This window comes from Ranitomeya imitator, chromosome 2, assembly GCF_032444005.1.
Source record: "Ranitomeya imitator isolate aRanImi1 chromosome 2, aRanImi1.pri, whole genome shotgun sequence".
NCBI lineage: Eukaryota > Metazoa > Chordata > Amphibia > Anura > Dendrobatidae > Ranitomeya > Ranitomeya imitator.
This window is the reverse complement of record NC_091283.1, coordinates 584,958,302-584,978,538: the sequence shown is the minus strand read 5'-3', so window position 1 is coordinate 584,978,538 and position 20,237 is coordinate 584,958,302. Positions and strand designations below refer to the sequence as shown.

At 39.3% G+C, this 20,237-nt stretch overlaps 1 protein-coding gene across 1 annotated transcript in view; it reads left to right on the top strand.

The window, feature by feature from the left end:
- Positions 1-20,237, top strand: part of LOC138665096 (bactericidal permeability-increasing protein-like) — an 83,389-nt gene that overhangs the window by 59,197 nt on the left and 3,955 nt on the right. Inside the window, exons 7-12 of the mRNA XM_069752272.1 lie at positions 280-371; positions 7,363-7,539; positions 9,894-9,953; positions 10,042-10,209; positions 12,560-12,627; positions 14,868-14,910. Of these exons, the coding sequence (XP_069608373.1) occupies positions 280-371; positions 7,363-7,539; positions 9,894-9,953; positions 10,042-10,209; positions 12,560-12,627; positions 14,868-14,910 (608 nt within the window). The remainder of the gene's footprint in view (positions 1-279; positions 372-7,362; positions 7,540-9,893; positions 9,954-10,041; positions 10,210-12,559; positions 12,628-14,867; positions 14,911-20,237) is intronic.

Below are 20,237 nucleotides of genomic sequence, written 5' to 3'. Positions count from 1 at the left end.
CACTGCTCCTACTGTGTCTGCTTCGGTCCCATATAAGAACTAGCCTCGAGTCATAGTTGTACCTCCTTCTTACAGGGTGGGTGTCACAAGACCCCATTATCTGGATCGCCACGGTTCCAAGTGGCAGGACCTCCAGCAATCAGATACTTATTAGTTGCCCAACCTGTGCAATCGTTATTACTGCAGCAAAAAAGATAAAAATAACAGCAAAGAATCAACGTTCATGTGTGGTTGTAACAGTTTCGATATAAACTATAGTGACATTGACTTTTATTTTAGTAACCGCCAAGATTGACAGTGTTGCTGCTATTGACTACTCCTTGACTGGTCCCCCGCCAGTGACATCGGATTGTGTGGATGTGCAGATGAAGGTGAGATCGTTCAGAAATGTGCGTGAAAACCTGCAAATTGTTATTAAAGATGCATTTGACTTCATGCCCTAATTACATCTAGTGATTGCAATACCCCCTAGCAGTGCCCCTTTTATCTGAATCAAGGGGAGTCAAAGGAAAAGTGTTTTATAAGCTGATTGTCTGAGGGGGTCATCTGACTGGCTATTTAACTTACAAAAAAGGAGATAACTGCCCTCAACCAGTTTTGCTTTATACACATAATACTTTGCATTTATCAAGTGCTGCCTTGCCTCCAAATAGTCAATATTTCATTTTGGTGCATTTTCAGAATAAGCTGTCCTGTGTGTGCATGAAGAATAATGCTAGTTTTGGCTACTATATAATTTGTGTCCTGCACTTTCACTAATTTCCCCTCTACATGCTTTATCTTTAAGTTTTAGTGGTCTCTGAGCTAGTGGGTGAGACTAGCTGTTGTGATGTCTATTGGACACTCCACATAGACAGGAGAGATCCCTGCTTTTCTCTGTGAAGCATAAAGAAAGAAGCAGCAGCAGCATGGAGAACATTACACTAGAGTTGAGCGACTTTTACTTTTTTCGGATCGAGTCGGCTTTCGCCTACATTATATTCTATGGGGACTGTATTATATTCTGTGGGGGGCTGTATTATATTCTATAGGGAGGATTGCATCAAACTCTTTGATGGGGCTACATTATATTCTATGATTAAACACAAAAAAATGGTAAAAATGTATAAACTATTGAAAAATACAAAAAACATGAAATAATATACATAAAAAATAAAAAAGACGAACAACCTAGTAAGGACACAAATAAAACCTCAGCACAATTCGTACATATATGTGTACTCACACCAAGACCTATAATGCATGCTGCTCTATAAAGGTCATATAACATCCAGTTAGTACCTAACAACAATGTGTGTGCAGATCACTGGATGTGCATGTATATCTGTATGCCCTAATGCTTGTCACAGTGACCAGCATACACAGAAAGAAATGGAGCAATATTACTGAGTGCAATATAAAGTAATCTTACCCATGGTGGAGGGAAGTAAAGTGCTGAGGTGCCAAATCAACCCCCCTGACGCGCGTTTCGCGTATGCTTGTTCACAAGAGGGAAATATAACATTATTTTTCAATAAAGTTTATACATTTTTACCATATTTCCATGTGTATGGAACTCCATTTTTTTGTGTTTAATTATATTGCAGGAGTATACACTCATTAGTCCTTTATACATATGGGTTGATATATCTAGTCAATTAGACAGTAATTGGTTTTATAGGGTACCCATGTTTTTCTCTGAGAGTTGTTATCTATATATATAATTGTCTAAGGGTTTTTCCGTCTGTCTGTCTGTCTGTCTTTCTGTCTGTCTGTCTGTCTGTCCTGGAAATCCCGCGTCTCTGATTGGTCGAGGCCGCCATGTCCATATACTACGGGGACATGCATATTCTAGAATACCCGATGCATTAGAATCGGGCCACAATCTAGTATATTATATTCTATGAGGAGGTGGGCTGTATTATATTCTCTTGGGGGCTACATTATATTCTATTTATTACATTTATTATATTCTGTGGGGTGATTGCATCATACTCTAGGAGGGGGCTACATTGTGTTCTAAGGGGGCTAGATTATATTGCATGAGGGGCTTCATTATACTCTATGGGGGGCTACATTATATTCTATGGGGGCTGCATTATACTATATGAGGAGGGCTACATTGTATTCTACGGAGGGACTACATTATATTCTATGGGGGGGCTGAATTATATTCTATGGGGGCTGCATTATACTCTATCAGGGGGCTGCATTATATTCTATGGGGGTTACATTATATTGTATGGCGAGGCTGCATTATACTTCGGGGGGGCTACATTATATTCTGTGGGGTGGCTGCATTATACTATATGTGGGCTGCATTATACTGTATCGAGGACTATGGGGAATACATTATACTATATGAAGAACTATGGGGTGCATTATACTATGGGAAGTGAATTGTAATACATGGATGACTATGGCGGTGCATTATACTATATGGAGCACTATGAGTAGGAATGAGCAGTCTATTTTAATATATGGAGGACTATGAGGAGTATATTGTACGATATGGAGGACTGAGGAGTGTATTATACTATATGGAGGACTGAGGAGTGTATTATACTATATGGAGGACTATGGGGAGTGTATAATACTATATGGAGCACTATGAGGCGAGTATTATACTATATGGAGAACTGAGCAGTGTATTTTAATATATGGAGGACTATGAGGAGTGTATAACGCTATATGGAGAACTGATGAGTGTTTTTTAATATATGGAGGACTATGAGGAGTGTATTATACTATATGGAGGACTATAGGTAGTGTATAATACTATATGTAGGATTGAGGAGTGTATTTTAATATATGGAGGACTGATCAGTGTATTATACTATATGGAGGACTATGGGTAGTGTATAATACTATATGGAGGACTGAGGAGTGTATTTTAATATATGGAGGACTATGAGGAGTGTATTATACTATATGGAGGACTATGGGTAGTGTATAATACTATATGGGGGACTGAGGAGTGTATTTTAATATATGGAGGACTGAGCAGTGTATTATACTATATGGAGGACTATTGCAAATATGAAAAATAAGTCAGCTCACCTGTCCTGGCTACTCCTCATCTGGTCCTGCACGGAAAAGAAAGGAGCCGAGCAACTGGTTCAGAAATGCACACGTCGGGAATAATTCAGCGTGGTGCAGGTACTTGTATAAAAAATAGAATTTATTTATCCATGATTAAAAAAATATTCCATATGTGTACCAATAAAAATATATTCGGTGAACATCAACACATAGCAGCAGATGACACTACAGCAACATTAGCCTACTTGTTTCGACATGCCCATGAGTTAGACGTTTGTTTAAACGACTAGGCTAATGTTTCTGCAGTGTCATATGCTGCTATGTGTTGATATCAACTGAATGTATTTTTTATAGTACACCTATGGAAAAAAAATTTAATCATGGATAAATAAATTCTATTTTTTATACAAGTACCTGCACCCCGTTGGATTATTCCCTACGTGTGCGCATATGGAGGACTATGGGTAATGTATAATAATAAATAGAGGACTGAGGATTGTATTTTAATATATGGAGGACTAAGAGGAGTGTATTATACTATATGCAGGACTATGGGTAGTGTATAATACTATATGGAGGACTGAGGAATGTATTTTAATATATGGAGGACTATGAGGAGTGTATTATACTATATGGAGGACTATTGGTACTGTATAATACTATATGGAGGACTGAGGAGTGTATTTTAATATATGGAGGACTGAGCAGTGTACTATACTATATGGAGGACTATGGGTAGTGTATAATACTATATGGAGGACCGAGGAGTGTATTTTAATATATGGAGGACTATGAGGAGTGTTTTATACTATATGGAGGACTATGGGGCACAATATATTATATGGAAGACTGTGGGGTTTGCATTTTACAATATGGAGGACTGTGGTGCACATTATACTATGTGGAGGACTATGGGGTGTATTATACCAAACAATCAACATGCTGCATATTCATCGAGTGATTGTTTATGTGGGAATAATAATCATTGTTCTCAGTAGCACATCATTGATGTAAACTGTAGATGTGCTGCTGATAACATTATACTGTATGGAGACAGATTGATCTAATAGTGATTGTTCTGTTCCCATCATTCTTTCTCAGTTGGTGTAATGAGGCCAGGAAACAAGCGTCGAACGACTTTAGTATTGTCGATCATACTCATTTAGCGGTCTGAACTCAGCGCATGTAAATACAACAGAAATGCTTCTGTGTGATGTGCAACATGTTAGCATTTGGGGCCCCATTTTAAACTTTTGCCTAGGGTCCCACTTTGCTTAAAAGCGGCTCTGGGTATACATGATCATTTCTTGATTGGTGTGGATCTGACAGGTGGGAGCCGCACTTATCAGCAAACAGAGAACTTTTATCCTTGATAGAATGGAGCGGCAGTGCGCTGGCTCAACCTATGAGGCTGCTGAGCGCTGTGTTCAGTTTTTTTCTAGAATCCCCATAGAGAATGACTGCAAGCGGAGTACCAGCGTTCGCTCCACAGAACCATTTTGAAATGGGGATAAATGGTTACCGTTGGAGATAAAAATTTCTTAACTTGCTGATTGGTGCGAGATCCAATGGTGGGACACCCACTGATCGACAAGTTACGGTAACTAATTTTCATTGGAAAACCCCATTAATTCATACATCAGTCTTAACTCTTAAGCTGAAGTTTGTCAGATTACAATTTGTCAAATTCTTTAAAAGACACCAGGCTCTTAATAAACTGTTCATTGGACATTTAGGTCATCCTGCAGATACCCGTTTACAATCTAACATTGGGATATTATGATGTTGCAGGTAATTCATGTTGGTTTTTTTTTACCAATTTTAGCAAAATCATTGCAAAAACCTTAATATTACTTTAACTAGATGGTGGCCCGATTCTAACACATCGGGTATTCTAGAATATGTATGTAGTTTATTTATGAAGTTTTCAGAATAATGCAATTTATACACAGGATTCGGCTGGCCGGCCGCAACCAATTAGCGAAGCGTGGTTCAAATTCCGCACCAATTTGCGCCTGTCGCTGATTGTTCGCGGCCGGGCATGACCAATCAGTGAAACCAGGGCCGGCTCCAGGTCCAAGTTTTAGAAGGCCCCGGGGAAAGAGTCTCAGTGGGTCCCCCTCTTTAACACATACCACGATTCATAATGTGCAGATACAGCAGAGAAATATCGCACAGCCAAGTAGCGTATAACACAGCCCACATAGTATATAACATAGCCCAGGTAGTATATAGCACAGCCATGTAGTATATAGCACAGCCACGTAGTATATAGCACAGCCACGTAGTATATTACCCAGTCACGTAGTACTGTATATAGCACAGCCCACATAGTAAATAGCACAGACACATAGTATATTGCCCAGCCACGTAGTATATTGCCCAGCTACATAGTATATTGGCCAGCCATGTAGTATATAGCACAGACACATAGTATATTGCCCAGCCACGTAGTATATTGCCCAGCCACGTAGTATATTGCCCAGCCAAGTAGTATATTGCTCAGCCACATAGTATATTGCCCAGCCACGTAGTATATTGCCCAGCCAAGTAGTATATTGCCCAGCCACGTAGTATATTGCCCAGCCAAGTAGTATATTGCTCAGCCATGTAGTATATAGCACAGACACGTAGTATATAGCACAGACACGCAGTATATTGCACAGAGACGTAGTATATTACACAGCCACGTAGTATATAGCACAGAGACGTAGTATATAACACTGCCCATGCAGTATATAACACAGGCCACGTAGTATAGAGCACAGCGATGTAGTATATTGCCCAGCCACGTAATACAGTATATACCACAGCCATGTAGTATATAGCACAGCCCACATAGTATATAGCACAGAGATGTAGTATATAACACAGCCCACACAGTATCTAACACAGCCCACATAGTATATAGCAATGTGGGCACCATATTCCTGTTAAAAAAAAGAATTAAAATAAAAAATAGTTATATACTCACCTTCCGTCGCCCCCCCCGGATCCAGCCGAGGCATTTACCGATGATCCTCGCGACGCTCCGGTCCCAAGAGTGCATTGCGGTCTCGCGAGATGATGACGTAGCGGTCTAGCAAGACCGCTACGTCATCATCTCGCGAGACTGCAATGCATGGACCGGTCACCGGAGCGTCGCGAGGAGGGAGAAAGGCGCCGGAAGGTGAGAATATAATGATTTTTTATTTTTTTTCTTATTTTTAACATTAGATCTTTTACTATTGATGGTGCATAGGCAGCATCAATAGTAAAAAGTTGGTCACACAGGGTTAAGAGCAGCGTTAACGGACTGCGTTACACTGCGGCATAACGCGGTTCGTTAATGCTGCCATTAACCCTGTGTGAGCGCTGACTGGAGGGGAGTATGGAGGGGGCACTGACTGCAGGGAGTAAGGAGCGGCCATTTCGCCTCCAGACTGTGCCCGTCGCTGATTGGTCGTGGCCGTTTTGCCGCGACCAATCAGCGACTTGGGATTTCCATGACAGACAGAAAGACAGACAGACAGAAAGACGGAAGTGACCCTTAGACAATTATATAGTAGATGTAATATGCTGTAACTTGTTTGATACATATTAATAAATTATATTTACAGCATATTTCATTGCAGCATTATTAAGGCTTTTTCCATGATTTTGCTAAAATTGTTATAAAAAAACACCATTGACCACCATTTATTAAATGCACAATTAAAGATGTTTTCGCAGATTTGTACACTTAATTTATAACCGTAAACATCATAGCACATTGCAGTGCTTAATCGTACACAGACATCTTTAAGACATTAGTGTCTTTAAAGGAATTCGGCAAATTGTAGGCTAACAAATCTTGCACTCTGCTTTGGTGTGTTTGCACATTCGGAGTACGGTAATTGGGTTTTCTTAAAGAGACCAGTATGGACCTACTGTCTCCTTCCCCATAATCCTGTATGTAAGCCCGTAAGGGCAGGGTCCTCGCCCCTCTGTATCAGTCTGTATTTGTTAGTTTGCTTACTGATATCTGTAATTTATATATAACCCAGTCTCATGTACAGCACCATGGAATCAATAGTGCTATATAAATAAATAATAATAATAATAATAATAATGGAGTCTTTTTAGCAATTCTGAATGGGAAAAAAAGCGTATTAACTCTTTGCCTTACAGTTACAAGGCCTTCATGGGTGGCTTTAGCTAGGTAATTTTCTTTCCTTTCAGGAGAGAGCAAATTTACAGAGAAAACCATAATGTACAGAACACTAATAACCAGTTTATGCTATGTGCATAAGTAAATGAGTTTTCATGTGCACATATTCCTATGTCGTGACTAAGTAATAATACCTTACTCTGTGTCTACAGGGGGAATTTTTTGAGTTGTCCCATCGCGTTCCTCCTCCTTTCTCACCACCGACCCTGACCTTACCTGCTGACCATAGCCTCATGATTTACTTTGGAGTCTCAGATTATTTGTTTAACACGGCTGGTTTTGTCTACTATTCTGCTGGAAAACTCGTCTTCAATGTCACTGACAGCATGGTAAGTCCAGGATAACATAAATTTATTTGGAAACTGGTGGTTCATGAGAGGTCTAAGGGTAAACCCTTCTGAGAAACAGTAGCAGCCAAATATTGGCCTATTCTGTTTCCTAATCACTAAATTAATTTATGTGTAGGATTGGTGGTCTGACTACCTCTAATCCCAAGAATGAGGTCCCGAATTCTCCAGTGTGAATGGAGCGGTGGTGCGCATTCATGACAGCTGTTGCATTCTGTTTATGTGACTGACAGAAATTGCTATTTCATTAATCCCGCCGAAGTGAATAGAGAAGTGATCACACTTGCGCTCTACCACTCCACACACGTGACTTTGGATTTCTGGAGTTTCCAGCTGTTGGACCTCAACCAAGCACTTATAACCTCTCCACTAGATAAATTATACATTTCTTAGGATAATTCCTTTAAGAAATGTTATGGGGACATGAATTTATGGCACCCACTATTATATTAGTATTGCGGGGTGACCTCCTGCACTTGATAGTGTACTGGACTTGTCCTCCAGTTGAAAAACACTGCACATAAGAACGCAGTTTTCAATTGGACGATGTGGATTTCACATGCTCTTTCTATATAAACATAAATTCACAGAAAACATAAGATAAACAAAATAAGGATATATAAAAATATATAGAAACAAAAATATTGCCTCCTTAAAAATAAGAAGTTAGACTCATTAAAAAACACCAAAATAATACCACTAAACTATACATATAATGAGAGAGAAAAAGAGGAGCCCCTAAAAAAATAGGTCAGTAAGGGGAAAGCGCACCTACAGTACCCCTTTAAGACCATAATTCTTAGTAGCCCCACCTGAGCCACGGAAGTTGGCACCCTAAAATTGTGCAATGGCGCCTCAGCTCAACGTAGGCTAAGCCTTAATATTCCATAATAAGACTAGAAAAGGCAAAATAATCATTCATAATTTCTTAGCCTATTGATAGCACTATGGGAATAAGAAACAGGACAGCATAGGGTATATGGTCATAGATAGAAAATACCTCCAAGGAGTACATTTTTACAAAACCATGTTACCGCCTTGACGTGTTTTCCCTGTGAGATATCAGGTTCATCAGGAGGCCAGGAGGAAAGTCTTCAGTCCTTTACAGGACGATGCAGAGGGACGCCAGGTTAGGAGCATGAATTATATTGAAGATAGCTGCCTTAAATGCGTAAGCGTATAGAAAATTATGTACTACAGTAAATCCCCAGAAAATGGTTTTCTAAATTTTGTTGGAAACATGAGAAATTGCTGGTCAACTTTTAACCCTTCTAACTTCGTAACAAAAAAAAATGTTTAAAAAATGATGCAGAATTGTAAAGTAGACAGGTGGCAAATGTTATTTATAAATTATTTTGTATAGCATGACTAACCGGCTTAAGGATATAAAAATTTAAAGTTTGAAAATTGCAAAGTTTTCCAATTTTTCACCAAATTTCCAATATTTTCACAAATTCTAAATTTACCACTAACAAAGTACAATGTGTCACGAAAAAAACCATTTCAGAATCACTGGGATTTGTTGAAGCATTGCAGAGTTGTTATTACATAAATTGACACTGGTCAAAAATTGTAAAATTTTGCGTGGTCAGGAAGATGAAAACAGGCTGGGTGATGAAGGGGTTAAACAAATACATTTCGCATTCCGATTTCTTAATGATATTTATTTTAAATATAATTTCTGCCTGTAACTTTTCAACTAGCTTTTTATGGTTTCTGATCCATACTGCCCAGTAAAAGTCCATTGTCCTCTGTCAGGTACCATACTAACATGTATCTTGGTTTGTAATATGGGGTTATGAAGGGAAAAACCCTAATAGAAAATATTTGTTTAAAAATCATATAAAATAAAACCTTTCCAAAAAACATCATCTAGTAAAATCTCTCCAAAACCTATGAAAGCCAAACATTTTTATGACAGATTTTAAATTCCTTAATATTCTATGTTTTTTTTTAAAAGGAGCTCTAATTACTAAGAAAAATTGCTTCTACAATATTTTAAACCAAGTTGTAACACTTCATTTCATCACTACAATGTGTATCCCAAAGATAAACTGGTTAGTAAAAGGGATCTCAACTCAAGTGTCTGGGGGACATGATTTTGTGCCACTGGCAAGTTCTCCTGCAACACTTGTTGGTACAGTCTTCCCCACAGACATGACCGTTAATGGAGGAACAATATTATTTATATTCCTACATGGAAGGTATGGCATATTAGTGTATACAGTGTACATAGCACTAAACTTAGAGTTGATCACGATAGTAAACTTCTTTTTATTGCCTTTAAGTTATTATTAGTTATGTTAGCGAATATTCAGGCTTTGTCTCCATCATAGATTCCGAAGGAATTCAACATTCGACTGAACACCTCTTCATTTGGGGTGCTGATCCCTCAGGTAACAAACTTAAAAAAATGTCCATATCTATTTGACACACTGGTTCAGCACAATTATTTTCTCAGTCTCATCTGTTTTTTGTATACAGTTATCAAAGATGTATCCAGATATGCTCATGAAACTGCAGATCTCATCCACATCAGCTCCATCATTGGATATCAAGCCAGGAAATGTGACTATTTCACCAAAACTAGATATCCAGGCCTATGTCATCTTACCGAACTCTTCCCTGGCTCCTGTCTTCCTTTTAAACCTAGTAGGTTAAGTTCTGAAATACTAGATTGTCAGGTTAAGATACATAATTATTTGAATTGTTAAAATCCAATTCCAAGTCCAAACACATTTTATAAACTCTTCTTAGTAACTGTCAGTTTTCATGACTAGATTGGAGGGTGGTTAAAAAGAGGGTTTAGTTCTGCATTATACAACAGCCCATTAATTGAAAGGGAACCTGTCATTGGATCCATGGGGAGCATGAGCAAGAGTATGTAAAAGGATGAGGTGAATTCCAGCACTTCTATTCCAGACTATCAAACTTTTGTTTATTTACAGAACATAGATAAAGTAAAAAAGCAATCTCCAGAATTAAAAGTCTGACCTTCTGGTCATAAACATAGCATTGCCATGATCTCTTCCTAAACAAACTCCATGTTTATGGAACCATGCACCCAACACAAGGGAGACGATTTATTATGAGATCAGTGAGCTGGCAAGATGTGACCTTAGACCCATGTTTCTCAAACTGTCCCCCAATAGATCATGTTTTCAGGATTTCCTTAGTATTGCACAGGTGAGAGGACCTGTGGGAATTTCTGATGCCTTAATAACAATTCCATCACCTGTGAAATACTAAGGAGTCTGAAAACATGAAATGTTGACGTGTTGTGAGGACTTGAGTTTGGGAACCACTACTTTAGAGCCTGAAAAAGCCATCCTGGAAAAAAAGGGAGATACCCGACTAGTCTGGTGTGGTCCCCAGCTGGCTACTGCCTGTGCCATTTCAGGTAGCTAACGGGTTCACCATTGTGCATTTCAGGGAAATATACATCTAGCTGCAATCTTGGTTAGGCCGCATGAATCTTGTGACAGGTTCCCTTTGAAAGGGTACTGTGTAGTTTTTTAACTCTCCTGTGGTAATGCTGCAGGGAAACTAAACATTCATTGCCAGATTTCAACTGAACAGATTGCTAGGGTCCCAGCAGGTAGATACTTTGTGATCATCTAATTGTGTCACATGACCCTTCTAATAAGTAGCCATTGTACTGTGGGGAACATTCCCTTAGTATGTTGGGTTTGTAATAAGATATTTGTATCATTATCCAATATAACATCACTTATATTATTTAATTTCTGTTATCAATGATAATGGTTTATTTACACATCACATTCATGTCTTAGGTTATTGATGTGACTTCCCAAAATTATACCAAAAATGCAGTGCTTTTACCACATTTTTAACATCCAACTGGCTCCAGAGCTGTGAACTGTTGATCAATAGGTTTGCTAGGTGTCTGTACGTCCAATGATGTGATATTGCTGACCTATCCTAGGGATAGGTCATCCAAAGTTATGAACTGAACAACCCCATGAAAGACCTGTATGCTTATCCTCCTGCAGTTGTGTTGTGTCCAGACCTTTGACCATGAGGTGGTCTACATTACTGGCATGTATTAAAACCTACAAGAGAAAAAAGTAAGCGAAAACCCTGATGTAACTAAGTAAAAAAGCAAAAGTGCATTTAAATAACACAGAGTTTTTAGTAATACTGTTTTTTGATAAAAAATAGCACAAAAGCCATCCCACCGCGTCAAGGTAACACTGATAGGGACAGTCCTACACTGTCTAATATTAAAACCTTACCATGTGTCAATGTTGACTTCAGTGTGAATAAGGACAGACAAAAGGACTTGGCCCAACCAGTGAAACACCTGACTGGGAAAGCCTTATATATAGTATCTAGCTCAGAAACAGGGAGGCCACACCCCGGCTTGCACAGAATGCAACAATACAGAAAAAAAACACAAATATTGAGCTTAACTTGAGTTGGTGCACATGCAGAGGTTAAACGCATGTTCACATTGGCCACAAAACATTAAAACCTACAAGAGAAAAAAGTAAGCGAAAACCCTGATGTAACTAAGTAAAAAAGCAAAAGTGCATTTAAATAACACAGAGTTTTTAGCAATACTGTTTTTTGATCAAAAAATAGCACAAAAGCCATCCCACCGCGTCAAGGTAACTTTGATAGGGACAGTCCTACACTGTCTAATATTAAAACCTTACCATGTTTCAATGTTAACTTCAGTGTGAATAAGGGCAGACAAAAGGACTGGACTTGTGGCCTTCCTGTTTCTGAGCTAGAGACTAAATATAAGGCTTCCCCAGTCTGGTGTTTCACTGGTTGGGCACAGTACTTTTGTCTGCCCTTATTCACACTGAAGTCAACATTGACACATGGTAAGGTTTTAATATTAGACAGTGTAGGGCTGTCCCTATCAGAGTTACCTTGACACGGTGGGATGGCTTTTGTGCTATTACTGGTATGTAGTCTGAGTACTATTCCTCTTTTGAGATTATGATGCATGATTTTCATATTCCTTCCTTAGACGACCACTGCTCTTGCAAAAGTAGCTGTAAACTCAGGAAGAATTGTTGGCAATTTAGAGCTTAGCAGGTATGTACTGAGTTCAGATGAATGTGGTATGCATACAATGGCTTAACACGGAACAGTGATAAGGTATCATGTCTTACCCTGAGCCATGGGTGACTGTGAGCTTGGATTTAGTAAAGCTTTGTTCATTATGAGATTGGGTTTAACAATATTCTCAACCTCAATACTCCTGACAGGTCAATTTTAAGGATATGACTGCAAAAAAAACATCTCTTGCAATTCCTGATGCATAAAAAATATAGTTATATCACTTTTATGGCATTTACGGCAAATACTTATTTTCCACCATAATATGCAAAAAAATTGTTAAAAAAACAGACAATGTGATTTTCTGGCTTTTTATTTCTCAGTTTGTCTCCCATAGTTGAGGTCTACCTATGATGTAAATTACAGACGCCTCTCATCTTTTTAAGTGGTGGAACTTGCATTATTGCTGACTGACTAAATACTTTTTTGCCCCACTGTATTTTACATTGAACCACCACCATTTTGCAATGTGTTTTCTATCGCTATAAAAGCCACACGACCAATAACTTTATTGCAAAACTGTGTAATTTGCAGTAAAATGCAGGTGGCTTTTAAAAATACTACAAAGTGGGTATCTGAGAGGCTACCTTCTACCACAACCTGCCTCTCATGCATTGTGCAGCTGGAGATCATAAATAAGTGTGTGCCACAATGCGGCAGGAAGAGGACAGTATGTGTAGCTGCGGAGTAAGGGTGGTTTCACACTTGCGTTTTTGTCTGCAGCGTTTTTTTTCAAAAAAACGCATGCGTTTTTTTTTCCTATCTTTAACATTGAAAACGCATGCGTTTTTTGTGTACGCGTTTGGTCGCGTTTTTTGACGCATGCGTTTTTTTACTGCATGCGTTCATTTTCTGAAATGCTACTTGTAGTATTTTTAGAAGCGTTTTTTGGACCAAAAAAAACCGCATGCGTTTTCATGCGTTTTTTTTGGGTCAAAAAATACATTGGAGTCAATGGGGACGCATGCGTTTTTTGGTGCATGCGTTTTTTGCAGTAAAAAACGCATGCGTTTTTTTATTAAAAAACCAGAAAACACACTGATATGCCACCCCCCAGCATAAAGGTGATAAAGGGAACCTAACCCTACCCCTAACCCTACCCCTAACCCTACCCCTAACCCTAACCCTACCCCTAACCCTAAGGGATCCAAACCCTAACCCTACCCCTAACCCTACCCCTAACCCTAACCCTACCCCTAACCCTAAGGGATCCTAACCCTAACCCTACCCCTAACCCTACCCCTAACCCTAACCCTAACCCTACCCCTAACCCTAAGGGATCCTAACCCTAACCCTAATCCCTTTATGGTTAGGGTTAGGGGTAGGGTTAGGGTTAGGGGTAGGGTTAGGATCCCTTAGGGTTAGGGGTAGGGTTAGGGGTAGGGTTAGGGGTAGGGTTAGGGTTAGGATCCCTTAGGGTTAGGGTTAGGGGTAGGGTTAGGGTTAGGGGTAGGGTTAGGGGTAGGATCCCTTAGGGTTAGGGTTAGGGGTAGGGTTAGGGGTAGGGTTAGGGTTAGGGGTAGGGTTAGGGGTAGGATCCCTTAGGGTTAGGGTTAGGGGTAGGGTTAGGGGTAGGATCCCTTTAGGGTTAGGGTTATGATCCCTACCCCTAACCCTACCCCTACCCCTAACCCTAACTATTTCTGTTTATAGTGGGTTTTTTACTTTATTTTGATGATTGGCAGTTGTCACACATTTTTCTGCATGCGTTTAAAAAACGCAAACGCATGAAAAAACGCATGTAAACGCGGTAAAACGCCGCGTTTTTTTCACCACATGCAAAAACGCATGCATCAAAAAAACGCAGCGTTTACACGCGTTTACATGCGTTTTTTCACCATGCGTTTTTTTTGCGTTTTTTACCGCAAAAACGCACCCGAAAAAACGCCAATGTGAAACCAGCCTAAGTGGCAGTAATGTCATTCAGTTATTTTTGACTAATAAGAAGATCTTAAAAGTGGCTTTATGCACCCTACCATATTTTACTGTTCATGGTTGAATACTACAGTTCAGAGCCAAGTCAGTTTTTGCACAGGACAAGATATTAAGTAGTTAGATCCGCCTAAACCCACAACTTGATAGTGATTGTGGGGGCAGGAATTGACAAACATTGAAGTACAGAAAATTACTTTCGGGTTAGCTTTGTTCAATTTTGCTTTTATACTAATTGTCAGGAATGATCTTGATGCAAATATCTTCTTTTGTTTTGTTTCTAGAATACAAATGGATCTCAAACACTCTGATGTTGGACCCTTCTCTGTAAGTATACATCAAGTATTTACTTTTTATGATGATTTGTTTTACATGTATAAATATATTCATATTCAGCTTAACAACCACTTTCAATCAGCTTCTAGCAAAGACTAGCAAGCACATAAATAACAGTTCTTTCCTCTTTTTGCATACAAACCCTTATGGAGCAGTTCAGTTGCCCTTTAACACCAGCTTCACCTCCTGGATTGGAGGATGGGGACAACCAGTCCCACCCATCTCTTCCAGCCGTTCCTAAAATCTGTACCCAAAATCGGGATTATTTTGGGTTGTGCAATATTAAATATTTTCATGCTGCACACATGGTCCAAATTGTTGGTACCCCTCATATAATGACAGAAAAAACCACAATGGTAACATAAATAACTTGAATGTGACAAAAGTAAGTAAAAGATCTATGAAAATGAACAAATGAAAGTCAGACATTGTTTTTCAACCATGCTTCCGCAGAATTTAAGAAAAAAAAATAAAACTCATGAAATAGGCCTGGACAGAAATGATGGTACCCCTGAAAATAATGTGGCAAAAGGGACATGATAAATCAAGGTGTGTCCTCTAACTAATTTTACAGGTGTGTACAATCTTGGAATCAGTGAGTGGGCCTGTATATAGGGCTACAGATACTCACTGTGCTGTTTGGTGACTTGGTGGGTATCACACTCAACATGGACCAGAGGAAGCGAAGGAAAGAGTTGTCTCAGGAGATTAAAAAGAAAATTATAGACAAACATGTTAAAGGTAAAAGTTACAAGACCATCTCCAAGCAGCTTGATATTCCTGAGACTACAGTTGCACATACTATTCAGAAATTTAAGATCCATGGGACTGTAGCCAACCTCCCTGGACGGGGCCGCAGGAGGAAAATTGATGACAAATTAAAGAGAGGGATAATACGAATGGTAACAAAAGAGCCCAGGAAAACTTATAAACAGATTAAAGGTGAACTTCAAGCTCAAGGAAAATCAGTGTCAGATCATACCATCCGTCATTGTATGAGCCAAAGTGGACTTCATGGGAGACAACCATGGAGGACACCATTGTTGAAAAGAAAACATAAAAAAGCCAGACTGGAATTCGCCAAACTACGTAATGACAAGTCACAAAGCTTCTGGGAGAATGTCCTATGGACAGATGGGACAAAAATGGAACTTTTTGGCAAAGCACATCAGCTCTATGTTCACAGACATAAAAATGAAGCATATCATGAAAAGAGCACTCCCCCTATTGTGAAACATGGAGGAGGCTCTATTAAGTTCTGGGGCTGTTTTGCTCCATCTGGCACAGGGTGTCTAAAATCTGTGCAGGGTACTATGAAATCTCAAGACTATTAAGGGATTCTAGAGAGAAAGGTGCTGCCCAGTGTCAGAAAGACTGGTCTGAGTCGCATGTCATGGGTCTTGCAACAGGATAATGACCCAAAATACACAGCTAAAAATACCCAAGAATGGCTAAGAGGAAAATATTGGACTATTCTGAAGTGGCCTTCTATGAGCCCTGACCTAAATCCTATTGAGCATCATTGGAAAAAGCTGAAACATACCGTCTAGAAAAGGCAACTTTCAAACACGAGACAACTGGAGCAGTTTGCTGCTGAGAAGTTGGCCAAAATACCTGTCGAGAGGTGCAGAAGTCTCATTGACAGTTACAGGGATCGTTTGATTGCAGTGATTGCCTTAAAGGGTTTTGCAACAAAATATTTAGTTAGGGGTATCATCATTTCTGTCCAGGCCTATTTCATGAGATTTATTTTTTTTAAATACTGTGGAAGCATGGTTGAAAAGCAATGTCTGACTTTCATGTGTTCATTTGCATAGATCTTTTATTTATTATTACTTTTGTGAGATTCAAGTTATTTCTGTGACCATTGTGGGTTTTTCTGTCATTAAACTAAGGGTACCAACAATTTTGACCACTTGATTCATTTTTTTCAGGAGATATTCCACAACATGTACTTAAAATTCATGGGTATCAATAACGATGAGCATGACTGTACATAGTCATGCTCATCGTTATTGATACCCATGAATTTTAAGTACATGTTGTGGAATATCTCCTGAAAAAAATGAATCAAGTGAAATAGTAATACAAAAAAGCAAATGGTAAACAACAGTTTAAAACAAAAAAACAATGGGAGGGAAAAATAGAAAAACCTAAAGCTTGCTATGACACTGGTATTGGCACCCTTTACATTAAATTAGTATGAAACACATTTTGACTCACCTGTGGTAAATCATAACTGAGAATCACCTGTGATTAATTGTGTGTGCCCATGTGACATGAATTAGCCAATGAATGATGACTTTAGTATTTTAAAAAGCCACATGGTAGGCCTTGTTTCTTTGTCACAATGGTGAAGATGAAGGAGCTGTCTGAGGGCATCTGAACTGCTATTATTAGCAAACACAAGACTTCCAATGGGTACAAGGCCATCTCCAAAGACCTTGGTATCCCAGTTTAACAGTGCGCAATGTTATTAAGAAGTTTGCAAACCATGGAACCATCAAGAACCTCCATGGACATGGGGGAAAGAGGAAAATTGACAAGAGATGTCTTCGAAGATTGGTGTGAATGGTGGAAAAAACACCACAGTCTGGGGTCACACAAGTACCAAATGCCGCACACTAAACTAAACAGAGCTTTATGGGCGAGGCCAAGGAAGAAACCTTTGCTGAAGAAAAGACATAAAAAGGAACGACTGATCTTTGCCAAAGAGTACCTTGACAAACCACAATCCTTCTGGGAAAATGGTCTGTGGACAGATGAAACAAAAATAGAGCTTTTTGGCAATACAAAGCAACAGTTTGCTTACAGACGGAGCACTGAAGGTTACAAGGAAAAGAACACCATACCAACAGTTAAGCATGGGGAAATATCCATAATGCTGTGGGGTTGATTTCCTGCGTCTTTTACTGGAGGCCTTGACTGTATCACAGGAATCATGAAATCAGAGAATTCTCAAGAGATTTTAGAGCAAAATGTCCTAGCAAGTGTAAGAAAACTTGGTTTGAGTCTCCAGCAAGACAATGACCTAAAGCACATATCCAAAAGTACACAGGAATCGTTGAAGAAAAAAATTGACTGTTTTAAATAGCCTGTAATGAGTCCTGACTTGAATTCCATTCCATTGAAAATCTTTGAGGTGAGCAAAAATCTGCCATTGGGAAAAAGAACCCTGCAAACATTCAAGAACTCCAACACATTTTAATGGAAGTGTGGAAGAAAATACAAGCTGAGATGTGCAAGGAGCTTATAGATGGCTACAAGAAACGTTTGGAGGCTGTCATCAATGCCAAAGGGTTTGTAACCAAGTATTAACCCCTTCAAGTCGCGGCCCTTTTTCATTTTTACGTTTTCGTTTTTCACTTCCCTCCTTCCCTGAGCCATAACTTTTTTATTTTTCCGTCAATATGGTCATGTGAGGGCTTATTTTTTGCGGGACAAGTTGTACTTTTGAACAACACTATTGGTTTTACCATGTCTTTTACTAGAAAACGGGAAAAAAATTCCAAGTGCGGTGAAATTGCAAAAAAAGTGCAATCCCACACTTGTTTTTTGTTTGGCTTTTTTGCTAGGTTCACTAAATGCTAAAACTAACCTGCCATTATGATTCTCCAGGTCATTACGAGTTCATAGACATCTAACATGACTAGGTTATTTTTTATCTAAGTGGTGAAAAAAAATTCCAAACTTTGCTAAAAAAAAAAAAAAGTGCCATTTTCCGATACCCGTAGCGTCTCCATTTTCTGTGATCTGGGGTCGGGTGAGGGCTTATTTTTTGCGTGCCGAGCTGATGTTTTTAATGGTACCATTTTTGCGCAGATACGTTCTTTTGATCGCCCGTTATTGCATTTTAATGCAATGTCGCGGCGACCAAAAAAATGTAATTCTGGCGTTTCGGATTTTTTTCTCGCTACGCCGTTTAGCGATCAGGTTAATGCTTTTTTTAATTGATAGATCGGGCGATTCTGAACACGGCGATACCAAATACGTGTAGGTTTGGTTTTTTTTATTGTTTTATTTAGGATGGGGCGAAAGGGGGGTGATTTAAACTTTTATATTTTTTATATTTTTTTCATATTTTTAAAAACATTTTTTTTTTACTTGTGCCATGCTTCAATAGCCTCCATGGGAGGCTAGAAGCTGGCATAGCCTGATCGGCTCTGCTACATAGCAGCGATCATCAGATCGCTGCTATGTAGTAGAAATGCAGGTGTGCTGTGAGCGCCGACCACAGGGGGCGCTCACAGCAGACCTGCATCAGTAACCATAGAGGTCTCAAGGACCTCTATGGTTACCTTCCTGATGCATCGCCGACCCCCGATCATGTGACGGGGGTCGGCGATGACGTCATATCCGGCCGCCCGGCCGGAAGCGGTAGTTAAATGCCGCTGTCTGTGTTTGACAGCGGCATTTAACAGGTTAATAGCGGCGGGTGAATAGCGATTTCACCCGCCGCTATTGCGTGCACATGTCAGCTGTACAAAACAGCTGACATGTCGCGACTTTGATGTGGGCTCACCGCCGGAGCCCACATCAAAGGGGGATTCACGGCATGCGCAGTACTAGTACGGTGCATGTCGTGAAGGGGTTAATTAGGGGTGCCTTTTATTGTTGCACATGCTGTTTCTTCTTGGAAATTGTAGCGTGTAAGTTGAAAAACAATGTTTTATTGTTGTATCACTTTGGACCACTAATTAAAATATCCTGAGGATATAACTTTTGTACATTTCCATCTTTTTCTGAAGATATTGTAAAGTATATGAAAAAAGGAAGGTGTGCCAATAACGATGAGCAGCACTGTATTTAGCCTGTTACATCATTTTGTGACCTATATAAAGGTATAATTTTCTGTTTTATAAACCTGATCGGCCCCGAAACGTGTAGTTCTAACTTTTATATACTTACCTCCTTGGATCTTCAGCTCCTTTGCAGCGCTCATCCAGCCTGTATTTTTACTTCATGTATATCTTCAGACTTCCATGCTGGCAGAGCACAAGCTTGGGTGATTTCTGTTTGGTGAAGAGCAGTTTTTACACAAGGCAAATGATGTTGGGATGTGTCTGTCCACAGCTTGTCAATAGTTTTAATGACAACCATCAGAACTGTTAGTAAGGTTCAGTATTTACTCCACTATTCATGTCGATTGCATACAAGATGCCGAAAAAATTGGTGTTAAATGGCGAGCATATACGGTACTTCAATGTGAGTTCTGCTTTTCCAACTATCTTAAAACTTTTATTAGAAAATTGCCTATTAGCAATTTTTTTGAATGGTAATGATCAATCCTATAGTAGGTACCGTATTTTCCGGCGTAT